Source organism: Triturus cristatus, chromosome 4_1 (genome assembly GCF_964204655.1).
Source record: "Triturus cristatus chromosome 4_1, aTriCri1.1, whole genome shotgun sequence".
NCBI classification, from domain to species: Eukaryota; Metazoa; Chordata; class Amphibia; order Caudata; family Salamandridae; genus Triturus; species Triturus cristatus.
In genome coordinates this window covers 1,229,119,310-1,229,142,046 of record NC_140585.1, presented here as the reverse complement: position 1 = coordinate 1,229,142,046, position 22,737 = coordinate 1,229,119,310, and the positions used below count along the sequence as shown (strand labels likewise).

General features: G+C 45.5%; 1 protein-coding gene across 4 annotated transcripts in view; it reads right to left on the bottom strand.

The window, feature by feature from the left end:
• R3HDM2 (R3H domain containing 2) overlaps positions 1 to 22,737 on the bottom strand; it is a 761,481-nt gene that overhangs the window by 32,475 nt on the left and 706,269 nt on the right. For all 4 annotated transcript variants that reach the window (XM_085654624.1, XM_085654627.1, XM_085654622.1 and 1 more), the window contains 2 exons: positions 22,023 to 22,167; positions 12,235 to 12,332 (listed from right to left, as the gene is read on the bottom strand). In XM_085654624.1, coding sequence (XP_085510750.1) covers positions 12,235 to 12,332; positions 22,023 to 22,167 — 243 coding nt within the window. The remainder of the gene's footprint in view (positions 1 to 12,234; positions 12,333 to 22,022; positions 22,168 to 22,737) is intronic.

Here is a 22,737-nt window from a genome sequence, read left to right as displayed (position 1 = left end):
GCGAACGCATTTCCCAAACACAGCCAGAGAATTAGCTGCTCCGACCAACAGGCTGGACATAGAGGAAAAAACGTTTGCCTACATTATCTAAACGCCTGCCCTCTTTATCTGGAGGAGTAATAAGGGGAGCTGAAGGATTCGTAGATTTCCTTTGAGCGGCCTGTGAAATGACAGTCTGGTATTGGTTGAAAGGTCCAACAGGCTGGGCTACCTTCCAGAGCCTTATATTTATTCTCTAGACGAGGTACAACTGGATTGACCGTGGTCTTACTGCCAAACATGGTCCACAATCGGAATTGACCGGACCAACCTTTTATACGGATCTTTAAAATCATAAAGAAGGGGCTCCGATTCCACCATGGTCCTGGGCAGGACAAATGTCTTGGCGGCCCTCTCCCTTAAATTATTAAAACCCCCTGTATCCACAGGGGGAGGGGATCAACAGGTGCCAGAGCAGGAGAAGCTGCATCTGGAATGACAGTCATTCCACTCCACATCTGGATCCTGGGTTGTGACCTTGCCTTGGTCTTCTTCAGAGGTGTCACCCTGAACGGGAAGCGCAACTGGCGGAATATCCTGCGCATCCAACAGTAGGCTCTACTGCAAATCAATTTCTGTAATCCCAGCGCATAGCTTCTAAGTCTGTTAATAAAGAGGAGGGGATTTGGACCATCTCCTGATGATAGTCTTGTTGGTATTGAGAGGGAGGACCATACTGCTTTCATACTCCCATTCGGAATCAGTCTTCTGGCATTTGACATGTAGCTGAGAAGGGCTGTCCAAATAACCAAAAGCTCCCTTCCCCTCATCTGATTCCTCTTCATCAAGAAGAAGTGCAGGAGGCAAAGGGGTCACCCTTCTTGGAAAAATCATCTCTGGCGTGATTTGACTCTTCTAGAGCGAAATAAATTTTCAATTTTTTATTTTTTTTTCCCCGACAGACGGTCCAGTCGTCACAGTCCCGTCATCGACTAAGAAAGAACCGTCGACACATAAATCACCTTCGTCGACGCTGCAGTCGTCGACGCACCACTCGTCGGCGATGTCATTGTCGTCGACGTCTTCGTAGAGGTTGTTGGCGTCGTTACAATCATCGCCATCGTCGGTGATTCCAATGCCTGAAGTCGTCGACAGAGCCCTGTGTTAGCAACGGAGACGAAGAAACCACCGTCGACGGGGTGATAGAAAATGAAGACTGTACCTTAGGTTTTCTCGTCGACGGACTCAATAACACCGTCGTCGACGAGAGGGTCTTTTTGAAGAGTTTACCTCAGAGGGTAACGATAATGTCTTTTTTGAAGGTCTTATAAGCCTCAGGAGACTACTTTGGAGGCACAGACTTTGATTTCCTCTCCAGACTCACTGATTTAGATAGTCCTTCCCTCTTCTTTACACGTTAGTGAGGAGATTCGACAGGACTAAGGCCATCAGACCTATCAGAGATCTATTTCAAGGCCTTACCAGGGCGCTTCTCAGAGGGTGAAGGAGAAGCTCTACCCCTCTTCATATACCTTCTCGAGGACGCAGAAGATGACTCATCGCTGTCACTAGACACTGGCTACCTCTGAAGTCAGGTCAGAAGACGCCCCTCACGATTCCGCCAAGTCTTGTAAGAAGAAGTGCGGCATAATTTACCGTCTGCAGCCACCTGTCTGGGTACAGACAATAAATACAGCCCTTGTTCAATATATATAATCTCTTCTTAGCACATGCCTTAAAAGGGCCTTCTTCTCTTTATGACATCCTGGAATTGTAGAAGAAAAAACTGTTGAAAAAGTTGAAAAAACATGTTGTAGAAAGAAAACTGAGCAGAACTCAGTGGAGACTCACTTGCACAACGTACAGTAGAAAATCGGAGGTTCTGAGCTTCTCTCAGGAGGGCTCTAGGGGGTGAGGCTAATCTGATTGGTTGGTCATTTTTTTGGGTCTCTTTTACAAAAAGAGATGGATAGGTTGCAAAACAAGAAAAGGCCGGGCCTAGGTTCTGTTTGGTAATGGTTTTTATTGCTATTTTATGTATACCGGGGACTCCCATTCCGACGACGGGGAATGATACAAGCATGGGAATCGATGAAAGTTCCAATACTGGAGTAATCAGCCGTCGCAAAATCAATAATATAGCTAAAACAACTTCTCTAATGCATCGTTTCCAGCGATTTTAGACCAAATTCCAATCTTATTGTACAATGAGAAGTTGCCCGTCTTAAACGAAGTAAGGTGCGTACACATTTCATAAAACATTTCTCAAGTTCAAGGATGACTTTCTTGTTCATAACTGGAGAAGCATATAGTAAATACGGAATCATTCTCATTTGTAGTACTTTAAATGATGGAATAATTGCATTTCCTCCAAACATTTTCATGAATCTCAAGATTGATTTATAATAGCTACTGATTTTGCATTCTTAATAACCTTATGGTTTAACCATGATAACTTTTTGTCAAAGGTTACGCCGAGATAATTATATTGTTCCACTACCTCAATTACATTTTCTCCTAAGGACCACTTTTTAGATTGTATGGACAGTCCAAACGTCACATTTTTTGTTTTAGACAAGTTAGCTATCAAACCATTCACTGTATTATACGTATGTAATTGATTCAGTTGATACTGGAGCCCTTTTGGAGTTAGGGACAAGATTACTATATCATCCGCATATGCTAGATATCGTATCTTTTTGCCTCCTAGTTTAGGTGCCATGCCCATATCTGAACTTAGCATCAAGTCTATATCTGCTATATACAAAGAAAATAACAGGGGTGCAAGGACACCGCCTTGCTTAAGACCATTTGTGGTATTCATTTTTGGTGATAATGTATTATCATGAGCCAATTTCACCCTGAGCCATGTTTCTGAATGCAGGCCAATAATATAATTCAGAAGATTTAGACCAATCTCCCATGCTGTTAATTTACTCCACAGCCTTTGCCGGTTAGACTTATCAAATGCTGTAGAATAATGCACAAAACAGGCGTATAGCGTTATCTTCCGCATGCTTGCCTTTTTTCCTAATAAGGCCACTGAAGCGATGTTATAAAGCGTCGAACACCCCAAGCGAAATCCGGTTTGAGTTCTTGGCAATAATGATTTTTCCTCCGCCCATGACCTTGGTTTATTTTGACGTGTTTTGCAAACAGTTTCTCTTCAAAACCCAAGAATGCTATTTGTCTGTAGCTGGACGGATCATCTTTAGGGCCTCGCTTATAAATTGGATGGACAATCGCTCCTTTCCAGGAAGAAGGTATTATTCTATATTTGATTACCTGCTGTTTTAGCATTGCACTTAAAAACGTTATGTTTAACTTTATCAAGTCTATAGGGATACCATTTGGTCCTGCCGCCTTGGATGAGCGAGCGCTCGTTATTAGTTCAACAATTTCTTCTTCGGTTATTTCTGCTAATGTTCCATCAGCTTTAGATGTCGTATATTTACATGATACAGATGATTTGTATAGCGCTTTGATGTGATTTTCCCACTTATTGCTTGGGATAAATAAGTCGTCTGGCTGTTTATATGAATTTGCGCCATGTCCCACCAGGGACCAGAATGCGCGCTCATTTCTAGTCGATATAGCATGGTATAATTTAGCATAGGCAGTGCTCACACTATCCCGCTTTATCTGTAAATTCCTATTCTTAAATTCTTTCTTTATGTCTTGTATTTTCGAGTTGCGCTCATTGGAGATTGGGAGTTTTAAGATATGTCACATCTTCTTGCGATAGATTCTCTTTGATTCAGTTAATTCTGAAGTCTTTGTTGCGTGTTTGGTCGCGACTCCTATATACTTGCCACAAGACTAGATAATATATTTTTTTAGAATAGATTGCCAGGCATTCAACCAGTTGTCTCCTGTCTTTAAAAGATTAATATGTTTTTCGGTACTAGATACCATGGTTTCTACGAGGTTAGATGCCTTCACTTTTAACATATTGTTCCAAATAAGTCTTTTCCCATTCACAGCAGTCAATCTGCCACTGTTGGCCGTTGCATGGGTTTCCCAATAATCATGCTTAATGCTGATGACTAACCTTAGAGGATCATGATCACTCTTGGATCTTGGTATAATGGCATATTTTTTACATAAATGAAAATAAGCATAGTGGACAAATGTAAAATCTATAATTGATGACCCCATCGGCCCACGAAAAGTTAGAGGCTGGTTGATCTTCTGCTAGCCTACCATTAAGATTTCTGTATCCTAAATCTGTCAATAAGGCATATGTGTACTTGATAGAAGCACCAATCTTTTTTGGCTTGTTCTCTAATGGAAATACAACTTGCGGGATATTATAACCCATGTCTGGTTCATCGCTACTTAAAGGGTTATCCACCAAAGGCAGTAAAGTTTGATTAAAATCTCCCGTTATTATAACCAACATACGTTCACTCGCTGCCATTATTTGTTCCAATTCATCTAATGTTGTACGATATCTGCACTTATTTTTCACCAGATGGGGTGGGAAATATATGTTGTTAATCAAACACTTGGTAGAGTTTTGATGTATTATGATAACTGGCAATATATATATATATATATATATATGTATATATATATATATATATATATATATATCCAGTGAAAAAACCATAGGTTTCACACGTTATAGTTAGCTGGAAATTTTACTGATAAAAAACCAATGAAATTCCCCCGTTATAGTTAGTGCAGGCAACTATAACTCACGCGACCGCAATCCTCTGCTGATGACATATGTGTCTTTATGAAAAAAAAATATCTGTAATATATGTATAGCTAAAATTTAATGGAAGAAGACATGGGCAAATAAGTGTCTAAATACAGTATTAGCATCAGCAGAAGATTGCGGTCGCGTGAGTTATAGTTGCCTGCACTAACTATAACGGGGGAATTTCATTGGTTTTTTATCAGTAAAATTTCCAGCTAACTATAACATGTGTGAAACCTATGGTTTTTTCACTGAATTTGCAAGGTTTTTTAAATGCTAATTCCTAACTATAACGTGTGTGAAACCTATGGTTTTTTCAGTGAATTTGTACGGTTTTTTAAATGCTAAGTTACTTTACGCCATTCGTGGCGTGCGCGCCCACTTAACGCAGTTCGTTCCATGCGCGCACGGTGCGCTTCGCGCACCGTGCGCGCACAGTGAGCACGCGGTGCGCTTCGCGCGCCGCGCGCCGACTTTACGCAGTTAGTGCCGTGCACGCACGGTGGGCACGCGGTGCGCTACGCACACCGCGTGCCCACGTTACGCTAGATGGGCCATGTACGCACGATGCGCTTCGCGCACCGTGCGCACATGGAGGACATATGATGCGCTTCGTTGTGAAAGGTAATATTTTATTTTTTTGATTGTAATATGCTATGCACAAATGGTGCCCTGCGGGCAACATTTGCACATGGGGTGGGGATGTATGGATATTTTTTTTTTTTAAATTAATTTTTACCGTACGCGTACGGTAAGTGTAATCGGCGAAATTATCGAAAAAATTAAAATTCCGTTTTTGGCCTTGGGGGATCTTTGAGGACTTCCTCAACATGGCTAGGTGCTTAGGAGCTGTCTAAACAGCCCCTTTACATGTTTTTGGCCTTTGTTTTTTAACCCCATCTCAGACTGCAAGAGAGAAAATGGCGGCCGCCGCTTCCTGGTTTCGACCAATTCGAATGTTTACTAAGATCTAACAGCCAATCAGAATCGCGCTCGCGCACGGCGGCGTGCGCGTACGGTAAGCGCACCGTAAGCTGGCTCAGATATATATATTGATTTAAAGGCTATTTTCTCAGAATCTACTGAACAGATTTACACCAAACCTACAAAAGGCACTTCCTTGACCTGTAGACTACCTCTCTGCCACATTTCAAGGAACTCTGTTCAGCCGTTCGGGCTGTAGCTGTGTCTAAAGGTCCTATGGAAAAATGCATGGGAAAAACGCGTTTTGGGACCCCCCTTTTATCTCAGCCCCCGCTTGACGAATCCCCCCGAGACTTTCAGGGTAGGAGCGGAGCGCCCCATTAGTTTTGAAAATTTCACGAGGATTCGTCGACCGGCGCCAAAGTTATTCCAAATAGAATGTTGCGGTTTTCCTATGGAAACAGGGTCCTAACTATAACTATGTCTACAGGAAACCTGGCATTCAGTGAATTTTAATATTCACAATTTTACAACACATGAAATTAAAGGGAAAAAGAATGCCTTCGGAAGACCAAGCGGAGGATTGACAACATTAATAAGTACTAAATTATGTGTGAAAAGCAAAAAAATAAAAACTACACCGATATATATATATATATATATCGGTGTAGTTTTTATTTTTTTGCTTTTCACACATAATTTAGTACTTATTAATGTTGTCAATCCTCCGCTTGGTCTTCCGAAGGCATTCTTTTTCCCTTTAATTTCATGTGTTGTAAAATTGTGAATATTAAAATTCACTGAATGCCAGGTTTCCTGTAGACATATTACACACTGATCTTGTAAAAAACTCATCATTTTATCCCCGGCCTTTTCTTAGTTGTCACTCAAAACCTGCTATATTCCATGATAAAATGAAGAACTCACTTTGTTGGACTTCCCTTTCATCAGTTCTATTAGGAATACTTCTTAGCCACATATGATACTGCATCACCCCGCAACAAGGAGCATCTGCAAATGGCTGACTATTATCATTTGTTTTCCTTGCAGTGATTTGAACATTTTCAAATCTGATATTATCTTCAGCACCTTTGTACGGAGGTCTGGTGCTTAGTGGCAATTTTTCATATTCTGCTCGTCTGTTGACAGTTCTCAGAATATGTGGATATTTACATTTCTCCGGCTGTCTGATTATAATCCCCCAGTCGGTTAGAAATTCTTTAATATCCAGAATCTTTAGAACCCCAATCTGGGATGCCCATGTTGTTCTGGTGATTTCGTAGGCAGAATTAACTGCATTATCTGAGATTAAAACGTACAGTAACAAGTGATTTTGAGTTCTTTCAGACTTTCAAAACAATTTAATAACTTCAATATGTTTTGCCGATTTAGTATGTCGGGGACGTCTTCCGATTTATATACAGGTATAAAGTCAATTGTACAATTTTCTTCACTAAATGAGCATTCTTTATATAATGACTTAGTCTCTTGGATTAGCTTCCCTTTATTTGGTCTTTGGGCCCCCCCACCCCCAGTTTGTCTGTTGAATACCCACATAACCTTGCATTGCAAGTTGTTGAAGTAAAGTGTGTGAAAAGCAATACATGCCGTTCTTGCCAGCTTCCGGGGAGGAGGGCAGGTGAACCTACCGGACTACACGAAACAAACGTTAACGGGCTAAAACATTTCATTTATACAAGTGTGGGTGTAGATATGCATGCTCTGCACAGTTTGTAGTTGTAGAGCAATTTTCTCCTAAGCTGTGGCCAGCAGGCAGATGATGCAGATGTATGGAACAATGCTCTCAAAACAGTCTGGCCAACCATTCTCTGCTGACGGGCTAGTTAGTTCACACAGTAATGCTTTGCAAAGTTGTGTGATGTTAACTGGGTATCTGCCATTCAGGTGTCTCCTGGGATGTTACCAAGGAAAGCTATGGTCGCTCCTTTTTTGTGTGGGTCCTGGGAGGTACAGTGAATACACGTTTAGCATTGGTATAGCAAGTTTCGATGTATCAGACAATCCACCTTGCAATGCCTACCATGAAAACGTAGCTTTCTTTGGTGGGTTTAGCTAAAGCTAAAAAGGGCGCTTTAGTTTTGTGGAAGTATTCAGTCCTTTCAATATAGTACACAAGCATCTCCTTGACATATACAGTGTGTAACAACATTTCTGCTACAAAATTAGGTTGTGGAAAAAATAACTTGTTACATACCTGTAACTGTCAAAGTGGGACTCACAGAGTACCATAATAAAGCTGTATGTACCAATATCATAGGCTATAATGGGAAGGCGAAAGTCAGCTAATTAGCCTATTTATGTCCTTTTAAAAAATGACCAAACTTTAATTATGACCAATCAACCTCAGAACACGCCCAACAGAGGCATCTTCCTTCAGATTTTCAAGCACCAGTGGGGATAGTCACCACCTGCACAGAAGGGGAGCCTCTAAAGGGAGGAGGGTGGGTTGCAAGTGAATCTGTGAAAGATACAAATACTCGAGAACGGAAGTTACAGTTAAGTAACTAGTTCTTCCTCCAGTATTGGGGTATCTTCCATTGATTCACATGCTTGAATCAGAATAGTTAGCAGTGTAATACATAAGCAATAGAAAGACAAATATGACAGTGGATGGTAGGTACAACATTATAAATTGTATGTTAACAGGCTCACCTTATTGGAAAAGATGCCCAAGTATTGCTTGACCCACGGCTGTATCCGTGCTCTGAGCCAAATCCAGACAGTAGTGCTGGGTGAAAGTGTACCTGCTCTTCCAAATTGTAGCAAATATTTCAATAGGTATGCCAGCAAACAAGGCTGCCATTGTAGAGACTGCTATTGTAGAAAACACTTTAGTCTTTTGTGTTAAAGGTCTATCTGTCTTGGAATGGTAGAACTGTACAACCATTGAAATCCACCTTGCTATGGTGAGTCGGGAAACAAATCCACCCTTGTTATTGTTTTTGTAGGCCGTAAAGTTTTGTGCGATGTAAGTAAAACTTGAAGCATCTCTTGACATCAAGAGAATGAAGAGCAGTCTCTGCTGGTGTTTGAGGATTGTGAAAGAAAGTCTTAAGCATAACTGGTTGACGGAGATGAAAATCCGTGGGAACCTTCAGTATGAATGTGGGATTAGTCCAAAGAATTACCAAACTATCTTTGAATTCGAGAAAAGGTTCCTTAATAGTGAACACTTGGAGTTTGCTCACTCTTCTCACGGAAGTAAGAGAGAGCAGCAACGCCACCTTACAAGTGAGGAACGTCTGTTCAGCTTGCGGATAGGTTCAAATTTTATCAATTGGGATAAAACAATGTTAAGATTCCATGCAGGTGGAGGTAACTTTATTGGAGAATATAATCTGAATAGTTCTTTAACCCCTTCGCTGCGGCACTAATTCCGCCGCAGCGCTGGGGGGGTTTGGGGGGTTTGCGGCGCCGCTATGCTCATGACGGAACCACGTCGTCATGAGTCACGGGCGAGCTGTGCTCATGACGGCGTGGTTCCGTCATGACTCCACCCACATGCGCTAATCGCCCGCACAGGCGGGGAATTAGCGCCGCGTGTGCGGAGCGGCCGCCAACGGCACCAGCATGACGGAACCACTCCGTCATGAGCACACGGCGCCCGTGGCTCATGACGGAGTGGTTCCGTCAAGGGCATGCAAGGGGTTAAGAAAATGAACATCTAGTCTGCGAGACCACAAGGAAGGAGATCATAAGGTTCGTCTGTACCTTGAAATAGAAACTAAATGCACTTTGGAGGAATGTGCCAAACCAGATTTGGCTAGGGATAACAAATAAGGCAATACTTGTTCAGGAGGCGATGTAATAGGACATACATTAGATTACTTGCACCACAGACAAAATAATTTCCATTTGAGGGGATTTATTGTGTTGGTAGTCAGCTTTGGCCCTAGCAAGGCTATCCTTATAGTCCTGTGAAATAACTAGGTGCTGGAACTCATGGTGTTCAAGAGCCAGGCTGATAAATGCAGAGAAATTGGGTCTGGATGAAGGACCAGCTAGTGGTTCATTGACAACTACTCAGTTCAGTTTAATGTGGCTGTCATCTGACAACATGAGGAGCTCTGTAAACCAGTGTTGTCTGGGCCATTGTGGAGAAATGAGTATCAACTGGCATGGTTCCCTTTTTGTTTTCCTTAGAAGCCTAGGAATAAGAGATTGGGGGGAAAAGCGTAGGCATAAATCCCGGGTCAACTTATCAAAAAGGCATTCCCCCAGGACCCTTTTTGAGTGTACCAGCTGATGTAACACGCATTTGCATAGCCAATAGGTCTCGCCTTTGAGACCTTATAAGTGTTAAGCCAGAGCTATTGACTTTTCCAATGCCTTTAAGCAATGTTGAAAAGTTATAATAAAGTGTTATGAGCATTCTTTTTCTTTATATATAACCAAGACGACATTATGTACAACTGAACAATCCTAGTAAAAAATAATTAACATCGAAAATGTCTTTTTTCGTCCTTCCTAAGCTGGCAACTTCTTCCTGCCTGTACTAATGCTGGTTTGTCACCGCTTTTTTTGTTTTAGAGGGTGGCGGGGGGGGGGGGGTGGCGGGGGGGATTGAGAATATGTCTTCTTGGTTCAGGGCTACCCCTAAATACTGTATTTAGGGGGCACCTTAGGGGGTCTAGAGGTCAGTAGCCGATGGGTTACTGACCTTAGGGTGACTACACCCTTGGTGTGCTCACCCCACGTGGGGGAATGGGCACAATCCCTAATCCCGATTGTTGAGTGCCTGTCATCTGCAAGATGGTGGGCACTGAAAAGTGGGCTTCACCTCGCCTCCCCCACATGAGGGGTGGAGTTGGCAGAGGTGGGCACAACTTCTGGCCTGCTCTAATTTTTACTGCCTGTTTTCACGCCGAAAAGGAGGGGAGACAGGAAGGGGGCCTGCTCCTGATAGCAGGAGGGGCTGGGATTCGCTTTACAAAGGCGGAAAGGCCTTTGAAGCTCCCCTGCCACAGATGGCTCTTGGGGAGGTGTGACTACCTCCGCCCAGGAAAGGCTTTGTTTCTGGGCTCAGAGAGCGAAGGCTCGCACCCCAGGGGTACAGAAACATGTCTTGTGGCACGCTGGTGTGTACCAGTCCAGGGAACCCATATGGGGCTAATCGTTTTTCAGGGGGCATCGCTAAGATGCCCTCTGAGTGCATTTTTCATTAAATCCCACACTGGCACCCGTGTGGGTTTAATAGGCTGAGAAGTTTGATACCAAACTTCCCAGTTTTCAGTAAAGCCATTATGGTGTTGTGGAGTTCGTAATGACAAACACCCAGCACCATATACTCTTAATGGCATTACTGCACTTACATCTAATAACTGGTCTAGACACTGTAGGGGTACAGGGCTCATGCACCTCTACCCTGACCACTGGTGTAGTGCACCCATCCAGAAGGGTGGCTAACCTAGGTCAGGGCAGTGGGTTGTAAGCATGGCACACAGGGATGTGTGCCATGTCGACTCTTTGCTTTGTTCTGCACTAAAACACGCAGCCTGCAATGGCAGTGTGAGTGTGTAAAGGTACAGGGCCTCTAAGGGTGGCACAATAAGCGCTGCAGCCCTTAGAGGCCTTCTCTGGCCACAGTGCCCTTGGTACCCATGGTACCTTTTACAAGGGACTGACGTGGCCAGAGGTGCCAATTGGGAGTACAAGGTCCAGTTTTTGGGAAAGAACACAGGCCCTGGGAACCTGATTGTCAGGGACCCAGGGCACATCAAGTAAATGTGCATCAGTAGTCTGGTAAAAAGATGGAGGGCTACTGCAACAGAAACCCAGCTTCATACACAGACCACGTAGCATCTTTCCTCATTCACGCACATCAAATTGTCATTGAGTTGATTATAGATCAGAACTATTCGGTCTCTGTAAACAACTGGTACAGGGACAATCTTGAATGCATACAAACTCTGTACAATGTGATAAGATTGCAAATGGCCAAGAAAAAATTATCTATTCGATTTGAATCAAAATATTCACAGGATGGGTACAGCAATGTGGAAGTAAAAATTAAATAAACACTTATGGCTTACTAGCAAAACTAGATGTCAGGCTAGGAGCTTTGAAAAAAATGTAAATTGCACAATCCAGTTTCGTAGAAGGGATGGATGCCAGAGACTAGTTTCATTTCAGGCGCAATCAAAGTAAGCTTAAATTTGCTAAGCTTACTTTATGGTAAAACTCCATAAAAATGAGATGTCAGCAATGGTTTGCGCGTGGCAGTGGGCCATGCTAACAAACTATACTTAAAGATTCTGATATTGTGCTTTGAATTTTTAAAACGTGAAATTCTAACACATTCAAGTTGAACTAAACATTCTGCCCTGGAATTCAGATGCAACAGTGTCAAGATTCTTATACAATGCACACACTAGAAATAGATTTTCAGATTGGTAGATTCAGATAACAAGATCTACAAAACAGCAAACAACAAGGGCAAACAGTCCTGACATTAAGGTTCCGAAGACCCTAGATAACAGAAGCTATACTTCCCAACAAATTGAGGCCAAGTTAAGGATCTCAATGTATGTAAAACTAGTTACTGGAGCTCTAACGTTTTTATGATAGAGGTTATCAATTCCCAGTTGATGTGCTCTTTTCCTTACCTGGTGCGTAGAGTAGGATGTCTGGTTGTGCAGGAGAGGAGAACAGACTGAGAGGTTATACTGCAGTGGCTGGCCAAGCAAGGCATATCGCCCATCACCTGGAGGACAAACAGAAAGAGAAGCAACCATTACCATTCTCCTATAAGCACAAGTTACTTACCTTCGGTAATGATATATCTGTAAGCAACATTAGTAGTGATAGATTCCTTACCTTAGAATTACCCCCAGGCTTCAGACTAGATCCTGAAAGTTTTCGTCAGCAGTACCCCTGCGCGTTGGTAGGCGTCGTCGTGCGGCTCCGCGTGCGTCGTTGGCGACGAGATGACGCCGCTGGAGCTACTTAGACACGCCCATGCACGCTGACGTCAGTTCTGTACATGACTTTTCGCGCCAGGAACGCATTGCCATGCATAAACTGACCACTGGTGCCATGAAACTAGGGCCCTGAAAGGGATGACCTTAACCCTAGAAATCAGTTCGCAGAACGGGGAGGATGGGTGGGGCGGTAAGGAATCTATCACTACTAATGTTTCTTACAGATATATCGTTACCGAAGTTAAGTAACTTGTGCATCTGAAAGAAACACGTAGTGAGATTCCTTACCTTAGAATAGATACCCCAGCAATACCAACCCCGGTGGTGGGTTTGCAAACCAAGATCACACCAGAAAGTCCTGGAGAACAGAATGGCCAAAGAAGCCTTCTCTCCGGACTTGGCTGTCCAGGCAGTAATGCTTGGTAAACGTGTGCAGCGAGGCCCACGTAGCTGCCCGACAGATGTCATGCAAGGGAACTCCCCGTCCCAAAGCAGTAGTAGCTGCCGTCGCCCTGGTAGAATGGGCGCGCAGCCCCACCGGAGGCTTTTTAGCCAAAGAATAACAAGCCTTTATGAACAGAATGACCCACCGAGAGATGGTCCGCCAACAAGAGCTGGTCATCCACCCGGAACTGTTGTGTGCGGTTCAGGTAGAATGAGAGCACACGTTTTGGGTCCAGACAGTGGCGCCTCTCTTCCTCTTTAGAGGGATGCGGAGGCGGAAAGAAGGTGGGCAAAGGGATGGTTTGCCCGATATGAAAGGCAGTGACAACCTTTGGCAGAAAAGATGGACGAGTTCTTAGAACCACTTTGTCCGATGGACAGAGAGAAAAGGAGGTTTAGAAGAAAGAGCCTGGAGCTCACTCACTCTTCTGCCAGAGGTGATGGCCACTAGGAAAGCGGTCTTTAAAGTGAGAGGACTGAGAGGACAGTTGTGAAGCAGCTCAAAGGGAGCACACATCAGATATGTCAGAACCAGATTCAAGTCCCACTGAGGCACTATGAACGGAACCGGAGGGAAAAGATGAGTAATGCCTTTCAAGAATCTATTTACAACCGGGGACTTGAAAAAGGAAGGTTGATCTGGAAGCCGTAAAAAGGCTGAAAGATAGCCCTTGATAGTGCCCAGAGCAGAGCCCTGCTAGGCCAAAGAAAGGAGGAATAGATGTACCTCTGAAAGAGGAGCAGAGAGGGGATCCACAGCCTTTGCTGTGCACCATGACACAAACTTATTGCACCTGCAGGCGTATACAGTCTTAGTGGAGGGAAGCCTGGCTGCCAAGATTACATCACGAACTTCGGGAGGCAGGTCAAAAGACGTCAACTGCCGCCGCTCAATCTCCACGCAAGGAGGTGGAGGCTGGACAGGTTCGGGTGGAGGACCGTCCGCTGGTGCTGCGACAGAAGATCCTCCCGAAGAGGCAGTCGGATCGGGAGATCGCTAGCCATGCTGAGTAGCTCGGGATACCACACTCTTCGGAGCCACAAGAAAGACTTGGGCCCGGTCATGGTTGATCTTCTTCAGCACTCTGGGTAGAAGTGGTATAGACGGAAAGGCGTATAGTAGACCGCAACTCCACTCACGACGAAAAGTGTCGCCTAGCGAGTGCCGCCTTGGAAATTTCAACGCGCAGAACTGATGACATTGCGCGTTTTCTTCGGTGGTGAATAGATCTATCCAAGGCTCTCCCGACCGCTGAAAGAGACCTTGCACCAAGTCCGAGTTCAGACGCCATTTGTGATCCATCATGCACCGGCTGCTGAGTTCATCCGCCCTGGCGTTCAGAGAACCTGCTAGGTGTTGAACCACCAAGGAAATGCCCTGGTGTTCCAGCCACGTCCAGAGGCGCAGAGCCTCCTGACATGGGGTCCACGACACCACCCCCCCCCCCGTTTGTTGCAGTACCACATGGCGGTGGTGTTGTCTCCCCTTGACAGAGGGAAGGAATGCCTTCAGAGCAAGTCGGATCACTCGAAGCTCCAGAAGGTGGATATGGAGCTGTGACTCCGTCGGAGACCAGAGTTCACCGATCTCCGCCTCTCCCAGGTGGCTGCCCCATCCCAGAAGGGACGCGTCCGTCACAACTGTGTGTTCCGTTAGGGGGAAGAGAGAGGCATCTGCCATTGACCCAATTGCGATTCGTGAGCCACCACTGCAATTGTCGTGCAGTGCCCTCCGAGATCTGGACGTGATCGGACAGGTTGCCCTGATGCTGTGTCCGCTGGAAAGTCCGGTCCCACTGTAGAGCCCGCATATGCCATCTGGCATGATCCACCAACAGGATGCAGGAGGCCATCAGACCCATTAGCCGTAGGGTCACCCTGACCGAAACCCGGGATAGAGGCTGCAAGATCAGAATCATCGCCTGAATATCCCGGACTCGCTGCTCAGGAGGATAAACCCGAAACTGCGCCGACTCCAGAACCGTTCCGATTAAGAGGAGCTTCTGAGAGGGAATCAGGTGCGACTTCGGCACGTTGATGGAAAACCCCAGCAAATGCATGAGGTCGGCCGTAAACTGGAGGTGGGAGACGACTGCCTGGGATGAGCCCGCCTTCAACAACTAGTCGTCGAGATAGGGGAAGACAGGAACCCCTGATCTGTGCAGATGAGCTGCAACCACCGCAATCACTTTCATGAACACCCGAGGGGCGCTGGTAAGGCCAAAGGGGAGCACGGTGAACTGAAAGTGTTCATGGCCTACCGTGAACCGCAGGCAACGCCGGTGGGCCAGCAGGACGGGAATATGGAAGTAAGCATCCTGCAAGTCCAACGCTACCATCCAGTCTTGCGGGTCTAGGGCAGACAAGACTTGAGCAAGTGTGAGCATCTTGAACTTCTGCTTCCGGAGGAAGCGAAAGATGTTCCGAAGGTCTAAGATAGTACGCAGGCCCTTGTCCTTCTTTGGGACAAGAAAGTAGTGGGAATAACAACCATGATCTACTTCTGGCCAAGGAACACACTCGATGACCCCCTTGGCCAAGAGGGCCGTGACTTCTGTTGAAGAAGCGCACGGTGGTTCTGAGGTGGCATGGCTGGAGGGGAAGTCTCAAAGGGGAGGGAATAGCCCCTTCAGACAATTTGCAGCACCCACTTGTCCGATGTGATGTTGCGCCAGTGGGGGAAAAGATGGCGAATCCTGCCGCCCACTGGCGTTTGATGGACCTGAAAGGTCGGACTAGGAAGGCTTTGCAGTGGATGCTGCGGGGGCGGAGGTGGACTGATCCGCCCGCTGGCCCCCCAGAACCGCCTTGACTGATACCACGTGCGCGCTGAGTATGTTGCTGCGCAGGCCTGTGGCTCTAGAAAGTACGTGTTGGGGCACCCCTTCCATGGCCACGAAAGGAGCGAAAAGCGGAAGGCGAAGGAGGGCAAGTGGCCAACAGACCCAAGGACTTGGCCGTAGCCTGTGAGTCCTGAAAATGCTCCAACGCACTATCGGCCTTATTGCCAAAAAGGCGAATGCCATCAAAGGGCATGTCCATCAAAGTGTTCTGGACATCCCCTGAGAAGCCAGTTGTCCTCAGCCAGGGGTGGCGCCGAAGCGCCGCCGTCGTGGAAATCGCCCTGCCCAGTGAGTCGGCGGTATCAAGCCCACTACGAATAGTGAACTTTGCTGTGTCTCTGCCAGCTGCTATAGCTTGGGAGAGTACTGTCTGTGCCTCCTCCGGACAGTTGGGCAGCTCCTGCCCAACCTTTATCCCACAGAGAGTGGGAATAACGGCCCTAAGCTGGCAGATGAAAACAGCTTCTTGCCAAGCTGCTCCAGTTTCTTGGATTTCCTATCCGGAGGTGCGGAAGGGAACGCGCTCTGGGAAGCAGAGGCTTGGACAACCAAGCTCTCGGGAGTGGGGTGTTGGGAGAGAAAGAGGGTGTCGCCCAGAGCCAGGCAATGGCGGCAGGCCACGTTCCTGTCCACAGGAGCCCCTGTGTTGGGCCTGGACCAAGTGCCCAAAAGGACGTAAGAAAGTGTCATTAAAAGGCAGCAAGGGCTCCGAAGATGTTGCCGCCGGCTGAAACACTTCTATCAGGAGGTTAGTCCGGACAGCCACCGTAGGGAGTTCGAGGTGGAGGGCCTCGGCTACCCTACGTACTACCACTGTGTAACTGGCTCCCTCCTGCATAGCCACGGTAGGAGGAGACAGCATGCCAAGGTCAGGTGAGGTGAGGTGTCAAGACCACTGGCATCCCCCAAGTCCTCTACCCAGTCCAGATCATAATCACACTGTTGTGTGAGAGGGTCCTCAGACCCCTCCCAGTCCTCCCCTTCCTCCGAAGTCTGTGAAACAGGCTGAAAATAAGGAGGACCGACATAGGGGAAAAAGGGTCCCATCGCCGTCCGAATCGGCGCCGACCCGGCGCCGTGTCCAGTTCAGGGCTGAAAATGGGGCAGACGTCGTCCTGAGGAGCGGGCGACGTCGGATGTGGTGCTGGTGGGGTCGGCGTTAGTGGAGGTGTTAAAAGGTCAACCGGCGTACGATCCCAGGTGGTCCTGCGGCACCGGGGCCAGAGCAGCCGGCGATGGAAGGACAGGACCCCCAGTCGGGCCCACGGGGCCCATAGGTGCACCGGTGGGGCCATTCGGACCATGGCAGCAAGAAACTCTTGCACCTGAGCAGTCGTCATCGACGGACCCAGAAAGGGTGGGTAGGCTGGCGGCGACCTCGCAGGCTCCGCCGGAGCCACGGGGGTGGGGAAGACCACCACCCACACCCTCAGCCGCGACAGGAAGTCGAGGTGCGACGACGCTTTGACTTCTTTTTGGAATGCTTCGACTTATCTGACCCAGAGTGCGAAGACTTCGATCCGGAGGAATGATGGTGACGGTTTCGCGATCGGTCCCTCTACCTCCCACGGGACCAGGACCTTGAACAGTGCGGAGCAGACTACTGCACTTCCAGCAACTTTTGGGACCGCTCCCGCAATGTCTTCGGCGCCATGGCCCAGCAGTCGGGGCACGACTTGGTGTCGTGGTCGCACACCAGGCAGTAGAGACACACGCGGTGTGGGTCCGTCACCGACATCATGCGGTGACAATCCCCACAGTTCTTAAAGCCGGGTATCAATTCAACACCAGGAGTTGATCGAATCGAAGAAATTGAGACAAAAGGCCTCGAAAAAACTCAGTCAAAAAGTGATGGGGGTACTTGCTCTTCCCGGATCTGTGCTTGCTGGCGTGGACAAAAGGAGGGACGTCAGCGCGCGTGGGCACGTCTAAGTAGCTCCAGCGACGTCATCTCGGCACCAACGACGCATGCGGAGCCGCACGCCGCCGCCTACCGACATGCGGGGTACTGCTGACTAAAACTTTCCAGATCCAGTCTGACGCCTGGGGGTAATTCTAAGGTAAGGAATCTATCACTACGTGTCTCTTTCAGATTCTAGATGGCAGGTAGGCCACATAATGTTCTCCACAAATGTACATACTGCAAACACCTGATCTGTCAATAAATTCAGTGAAACCTCTTGGGACTAACCAGTATCTAGTGTGTATCGTCTGCACTGAGGCTATCATTCTTCCTGAAGTAACTCCGCTACACTGCACTTTTTAGAGGCTATGGAATACTTCAGAAGGAGTCTGACATTTTGAGTAAGTCTCCTTAACTAAGACATTGAGGGCCTCTATTTTTTTTTGTATTACTTATTTTTATTGGCATTTTGTATATATTACAATACAGCAGGCAAATCTTTGTATATCATGCTCTAGGATAACACCATGGTACTTTACGCAGTATTATTTTGGGTTTACTACCAGTAGTTGTTAACATATGCATCGTCTTGTTATAAGCCAGGGATTACTCTAGTGGAACAATCCACTGCCTAGTGCACAGTTATACATTGTATTACTCATTATACTTTTTATTCACATTTTTACATGAGTGGTTATTGGCCTCACACTAAAAAAGCTTCCAATCATAAGCTTAAACCTCTGCATTAGAGTGTTGTGTACTAGAGTCCAGCAGTTCATTACTGGTGAGTTAGAGCCCAGCGGGCCCACAGGGGAATAGGCAAGGGGAGGGAGGGGTTCCCCTCTTTCAGCAGTCTCCCTCGCCCAAACAGTCACATTTGAACACATTGTATAAACTTGAGATCTTCACATGGTCAAACCCACCACAATGGGAATAGAGCAAGGATGTTATACTTCGGTATCCCCACTTGGGTCTACTCATTCCACTTCCCCATCTTCACTGCTACATTGAGGGCCTCTATGAACATAAGGAACTCTCTTCTACAACATGTTTTCCAGTTTCTTAGCACAGATGCAAAATGAGCCTGCTCAGTCAATTCAATTTAAAAAAGGCTTTATTCAAAATCACAGGGTGAATCCTAAAAGCATACACGTTAGAAAACAATATACAATATTCAGATTAAAAGAAATGACAAACAGTTAAAAACAAATACAGTTCAAATTGAACAATTAGTGTTCTAATTCCACAATAACAGTTTACGTGTACAAATTTGGAAGTAGTTGTAAGTATAGAAAGGCTGGTCGACATTGCACAAAATTTACAGGTTTAAGAGTGGCTTAATTAGTCGGTTTCTCAAATCAGAATAAAATCAACAGAAAAACACAATGTTTATGGTGGACTGTCTAGATGAATTGTCACAAAGACAGTGCACTCAGTCATGCAATCAATTATTCATGTAAGGGAAACTCAAACGATGGAAAATATCCAACCTAAAACATGTTGATACAAATTTATGTTGAGCATTGTGTACATCTGTTAAGTAAGGTTACATTTCCAAAGTAGTCAAAATCAACTGATGTTCAAGTACAGATTGTTTAGACATTTCAGAAGACAACCTCAATTCCTCAAGCAGTGTTAAACATTCCAACTTTAATGCTTTCCGGGAGATACTAATCAGGTATTCTGGGTAGTAATAATATTGGGGATGCGCAATATATGTCAGGAATTGAAATCACAAAAATGGAAAGGAACGTCTTATAGTAATGTCCATATCAACAATTTATTATTGTATTTCTTCAGCTAACAGCAGGCCAAGTTCCAATAAAATATTAAAATTTGTATTCCAAAATAGTTGCAGATGAAACAATATGTTACATATTCATCCTGTCTTTTCAGCCTACGCGTTTCGTCCTATACCGGACGTCATCAGGGTTCTTTATTCAAATATTACAACCAGTATGGATATATTTCAGTCTTAATAATCATTCAGTTGGTTTCTTCTTGTACTCCATTCAATTAAGTCTAAATGATGAACAATTCTAATTATATATATTAATCTTTAATTATTCGGTCAACCTCTTCTGGCTCTCCAGACAATTCTAGCCAAAATAATATTCAATTCTTATGAATAGCTGTATTAGCTTATACTCCATTCCATCTTCCTTGGTATTCAAGTCCAAAGACCCTTAATATATACACATAAATATTCGGTCTAAATAAGTAGTTTCCCACAGTATCCACTGCTCCACGGTATCTATTCGTTCCTAGTTTTGCATTATCAGCTAAGGCTGCAATAAGCCTCCTCCATGAACAGCCGGTCTGATAATTCCCGCTGTCCAGCAAGTTAGGATGCTTGTTTCCGGTACCGGGAGGACCTGGCTTGGCAGTTCGGGCTGGACTGTTCCCATGAGTCACAGGGTCAAGACTGATTTGCATATGGTCAGGTCTAAACTGGGGTGACATGGTGAGCAAAAGAATGATGGATTTAACTCAGATCTCTTGACTGGGGGTGAATGTTTTGATTTGTTCTGCATTCCGTCCATCAATTGTGTCTTTTGCTTCCTTGCCCCAAGTGCGCCGGGTATGCCCAGACGTGGGTCCTGGGCTCACTGTGACACTGTAATCAAGCAGGATACAGCCCGACGGCTGGGAAGGGCTTCCACGGGAGCCAAAATCCACTCAAAGAATACCTAATTAGTTCTTCTAAAATATAATTGTTGCATATTTCTTGTCTCACAGAATCCAGTCCACCTGCAGCAGGCTTCGTGTAGGCAGCTGACCAAAACTTGCCTTTGACTATGGAAAACTTGCTACGCTATGTAACGATTTGAAGATGCTGCACTGGTGGCATGCATCCAAGACAGAAACAAGCAAGCACTTCGGAGGAGGTTCCACCAGTACTGGAACTGAGCAGAAAGAATATGACTAAGGTCGACTGGTGCCTGCCATTGGCAAAACCATGGTTGGAGGCCTCTACAGCTTCTTGGGTAGATGATCACACCTGAGGGAGCCAGGGTGGAGCAGGAAAAGGACGCCATTGCCTGTGTGAAAACTGCAAATTGTGTGAGGTCAGCATCAGGGGCTGGAAACTTCAGGAAAGGAATTGGAGGCTCCAGTGCAGGGGTAAGCACCAGGGCTAAATCCATTGCTCGGTCCAACTCATCCAAGATAGGCTCGCACAATGATGTTGAAGCCAGGGTCGCGAAACAAAGCCTCCAACTGGAAAATACACCACTTGAGCAGGATAGTCGTTGAGAAGTGCTCTGGCCCCAGCAACCAGAGACGTTGTGAAGGTCTGAGAGTGACATCTTGTTCTGAAGAGAGACCAGGATCTTGAAACATTTGGGTGAGATATCCCAAAACACGGCAAATACACTTTAATTTTTTGAGAGTAAGAGTTTTCACGAAAGAGACTCCAGATCTGAAGTGAAAAAAGACCTGTTAGTGCTCAAGGGTGAGGCCTTGCACTACCCCATAATATCACGTCCAGGATGGATCTCAGAGCCCAGACAGAGGTTTGGACTTCCCTTGTGGGGGCAGTAGATTTGTTTCAAGTTTCATGATCCATATGCCATCTTCAGGGGACTGAAGAGGTGAGGAGTCTGATGATATGAATAATCACCAACAAAAAGAGCTCCTTGTTGACAGTATGAGTAAGACAAAACGGGCACCTGTCAAAGAGGTAGTTACTTTTCAAATTCATAAAAACCAATAAAAACAATATGTTTGGATCCTTGGTGCAGAACAGGCAACAGTTCAACTGAATAGAGCAAAGACTTCAGTGGTGACGAGGAATTCGCACCGGCCCGACCCAAAGCTTAATATCAGGAAGAGAAAAAAAGACTTAGGTGGGCCTTTTGTGCTTCTTATTGTGGCAGGCCTCAGCTGTCACAGAATGCCAAGCCTACCCCTGAGAATATGACTGCGATTGTTTCAGGGAAATACCAAGAAAAATATGGCTTTCCTTTCACAATTTCCTTAGGGGTATATTTTTGACAAATACATCGGATGTATGTGCAATGATCCAACTGTAAATAAAACATGAATATCTTGAAGTGATTGAAAACATACATTGTGCCTGAATTTATGTTATAGAGTTTATAGCCTAGGTGGAGTGCTTTAATAGAGAAAAAAATACACTGTGATGAAAACATTTCCTAAAATGCACTGAGAAGTCAAGGCCTCTCCAGATTGCAGCATATGATGCGTGCAGACAGAAGACACTTATAAACAGCCATTAACATTTATCCTAGACACCCTCCACTAGACTTTCTAGTTCTTACCTTGTGCTGGCACCATAGGCCGGGAGAACTGGGCAAGGACAGGTAGCGATGTGATCCCTGTGCAAACACTGCTGAGGTTAGTAACGGGAGAAGGCGTTGGCGACTGAGCCGGGGACGTGATTGGGCTGTTCATCTGGTTACTGGCCTGCAGACAGAAGCAAGCAACATTAGTACATATTCAAGCACTAGTGAAAGTTACTTGCATTATTTGAACATTTAATGAAAAGTTAAGCATTGAAGCAGGAATTATCCTGGCCGCCAACAGAAGACGTGAGCATGGAGAGGGGATTGTTTATAGTACAATTTTGCTTCAATTTTTCACTTAAGGTGACACTATTCCCATGAGTATTTCCTGTTGGGATACTGGGCCCCAGTGGTAAGACAGAGTCCTCAGCATTTTTATGATGGTGCTTGTTAATCAGAAGAATTAAATCATGATTGCCAAGTTCTCGGGTTGCATAGATTCAGTCCAACAATTATAGATGTTCTCCTCAATCAAAACCTAACATTACCATCACTACTCCACTGCCAGACTAAATCCAACAGTTATGCCAATGCCACCTTCACATAAACCTAAAAGCATGTCTCCTATTCCAGCAGCGGAATGCCATCCAATTGCATGCTAATGTTCTGAGCCAGACACCCTCACAAGTATTTGATGCATCCCATCTTAAAGAACCATTTTCTCTACTTTTCCCACTTGCTAATTCTATTA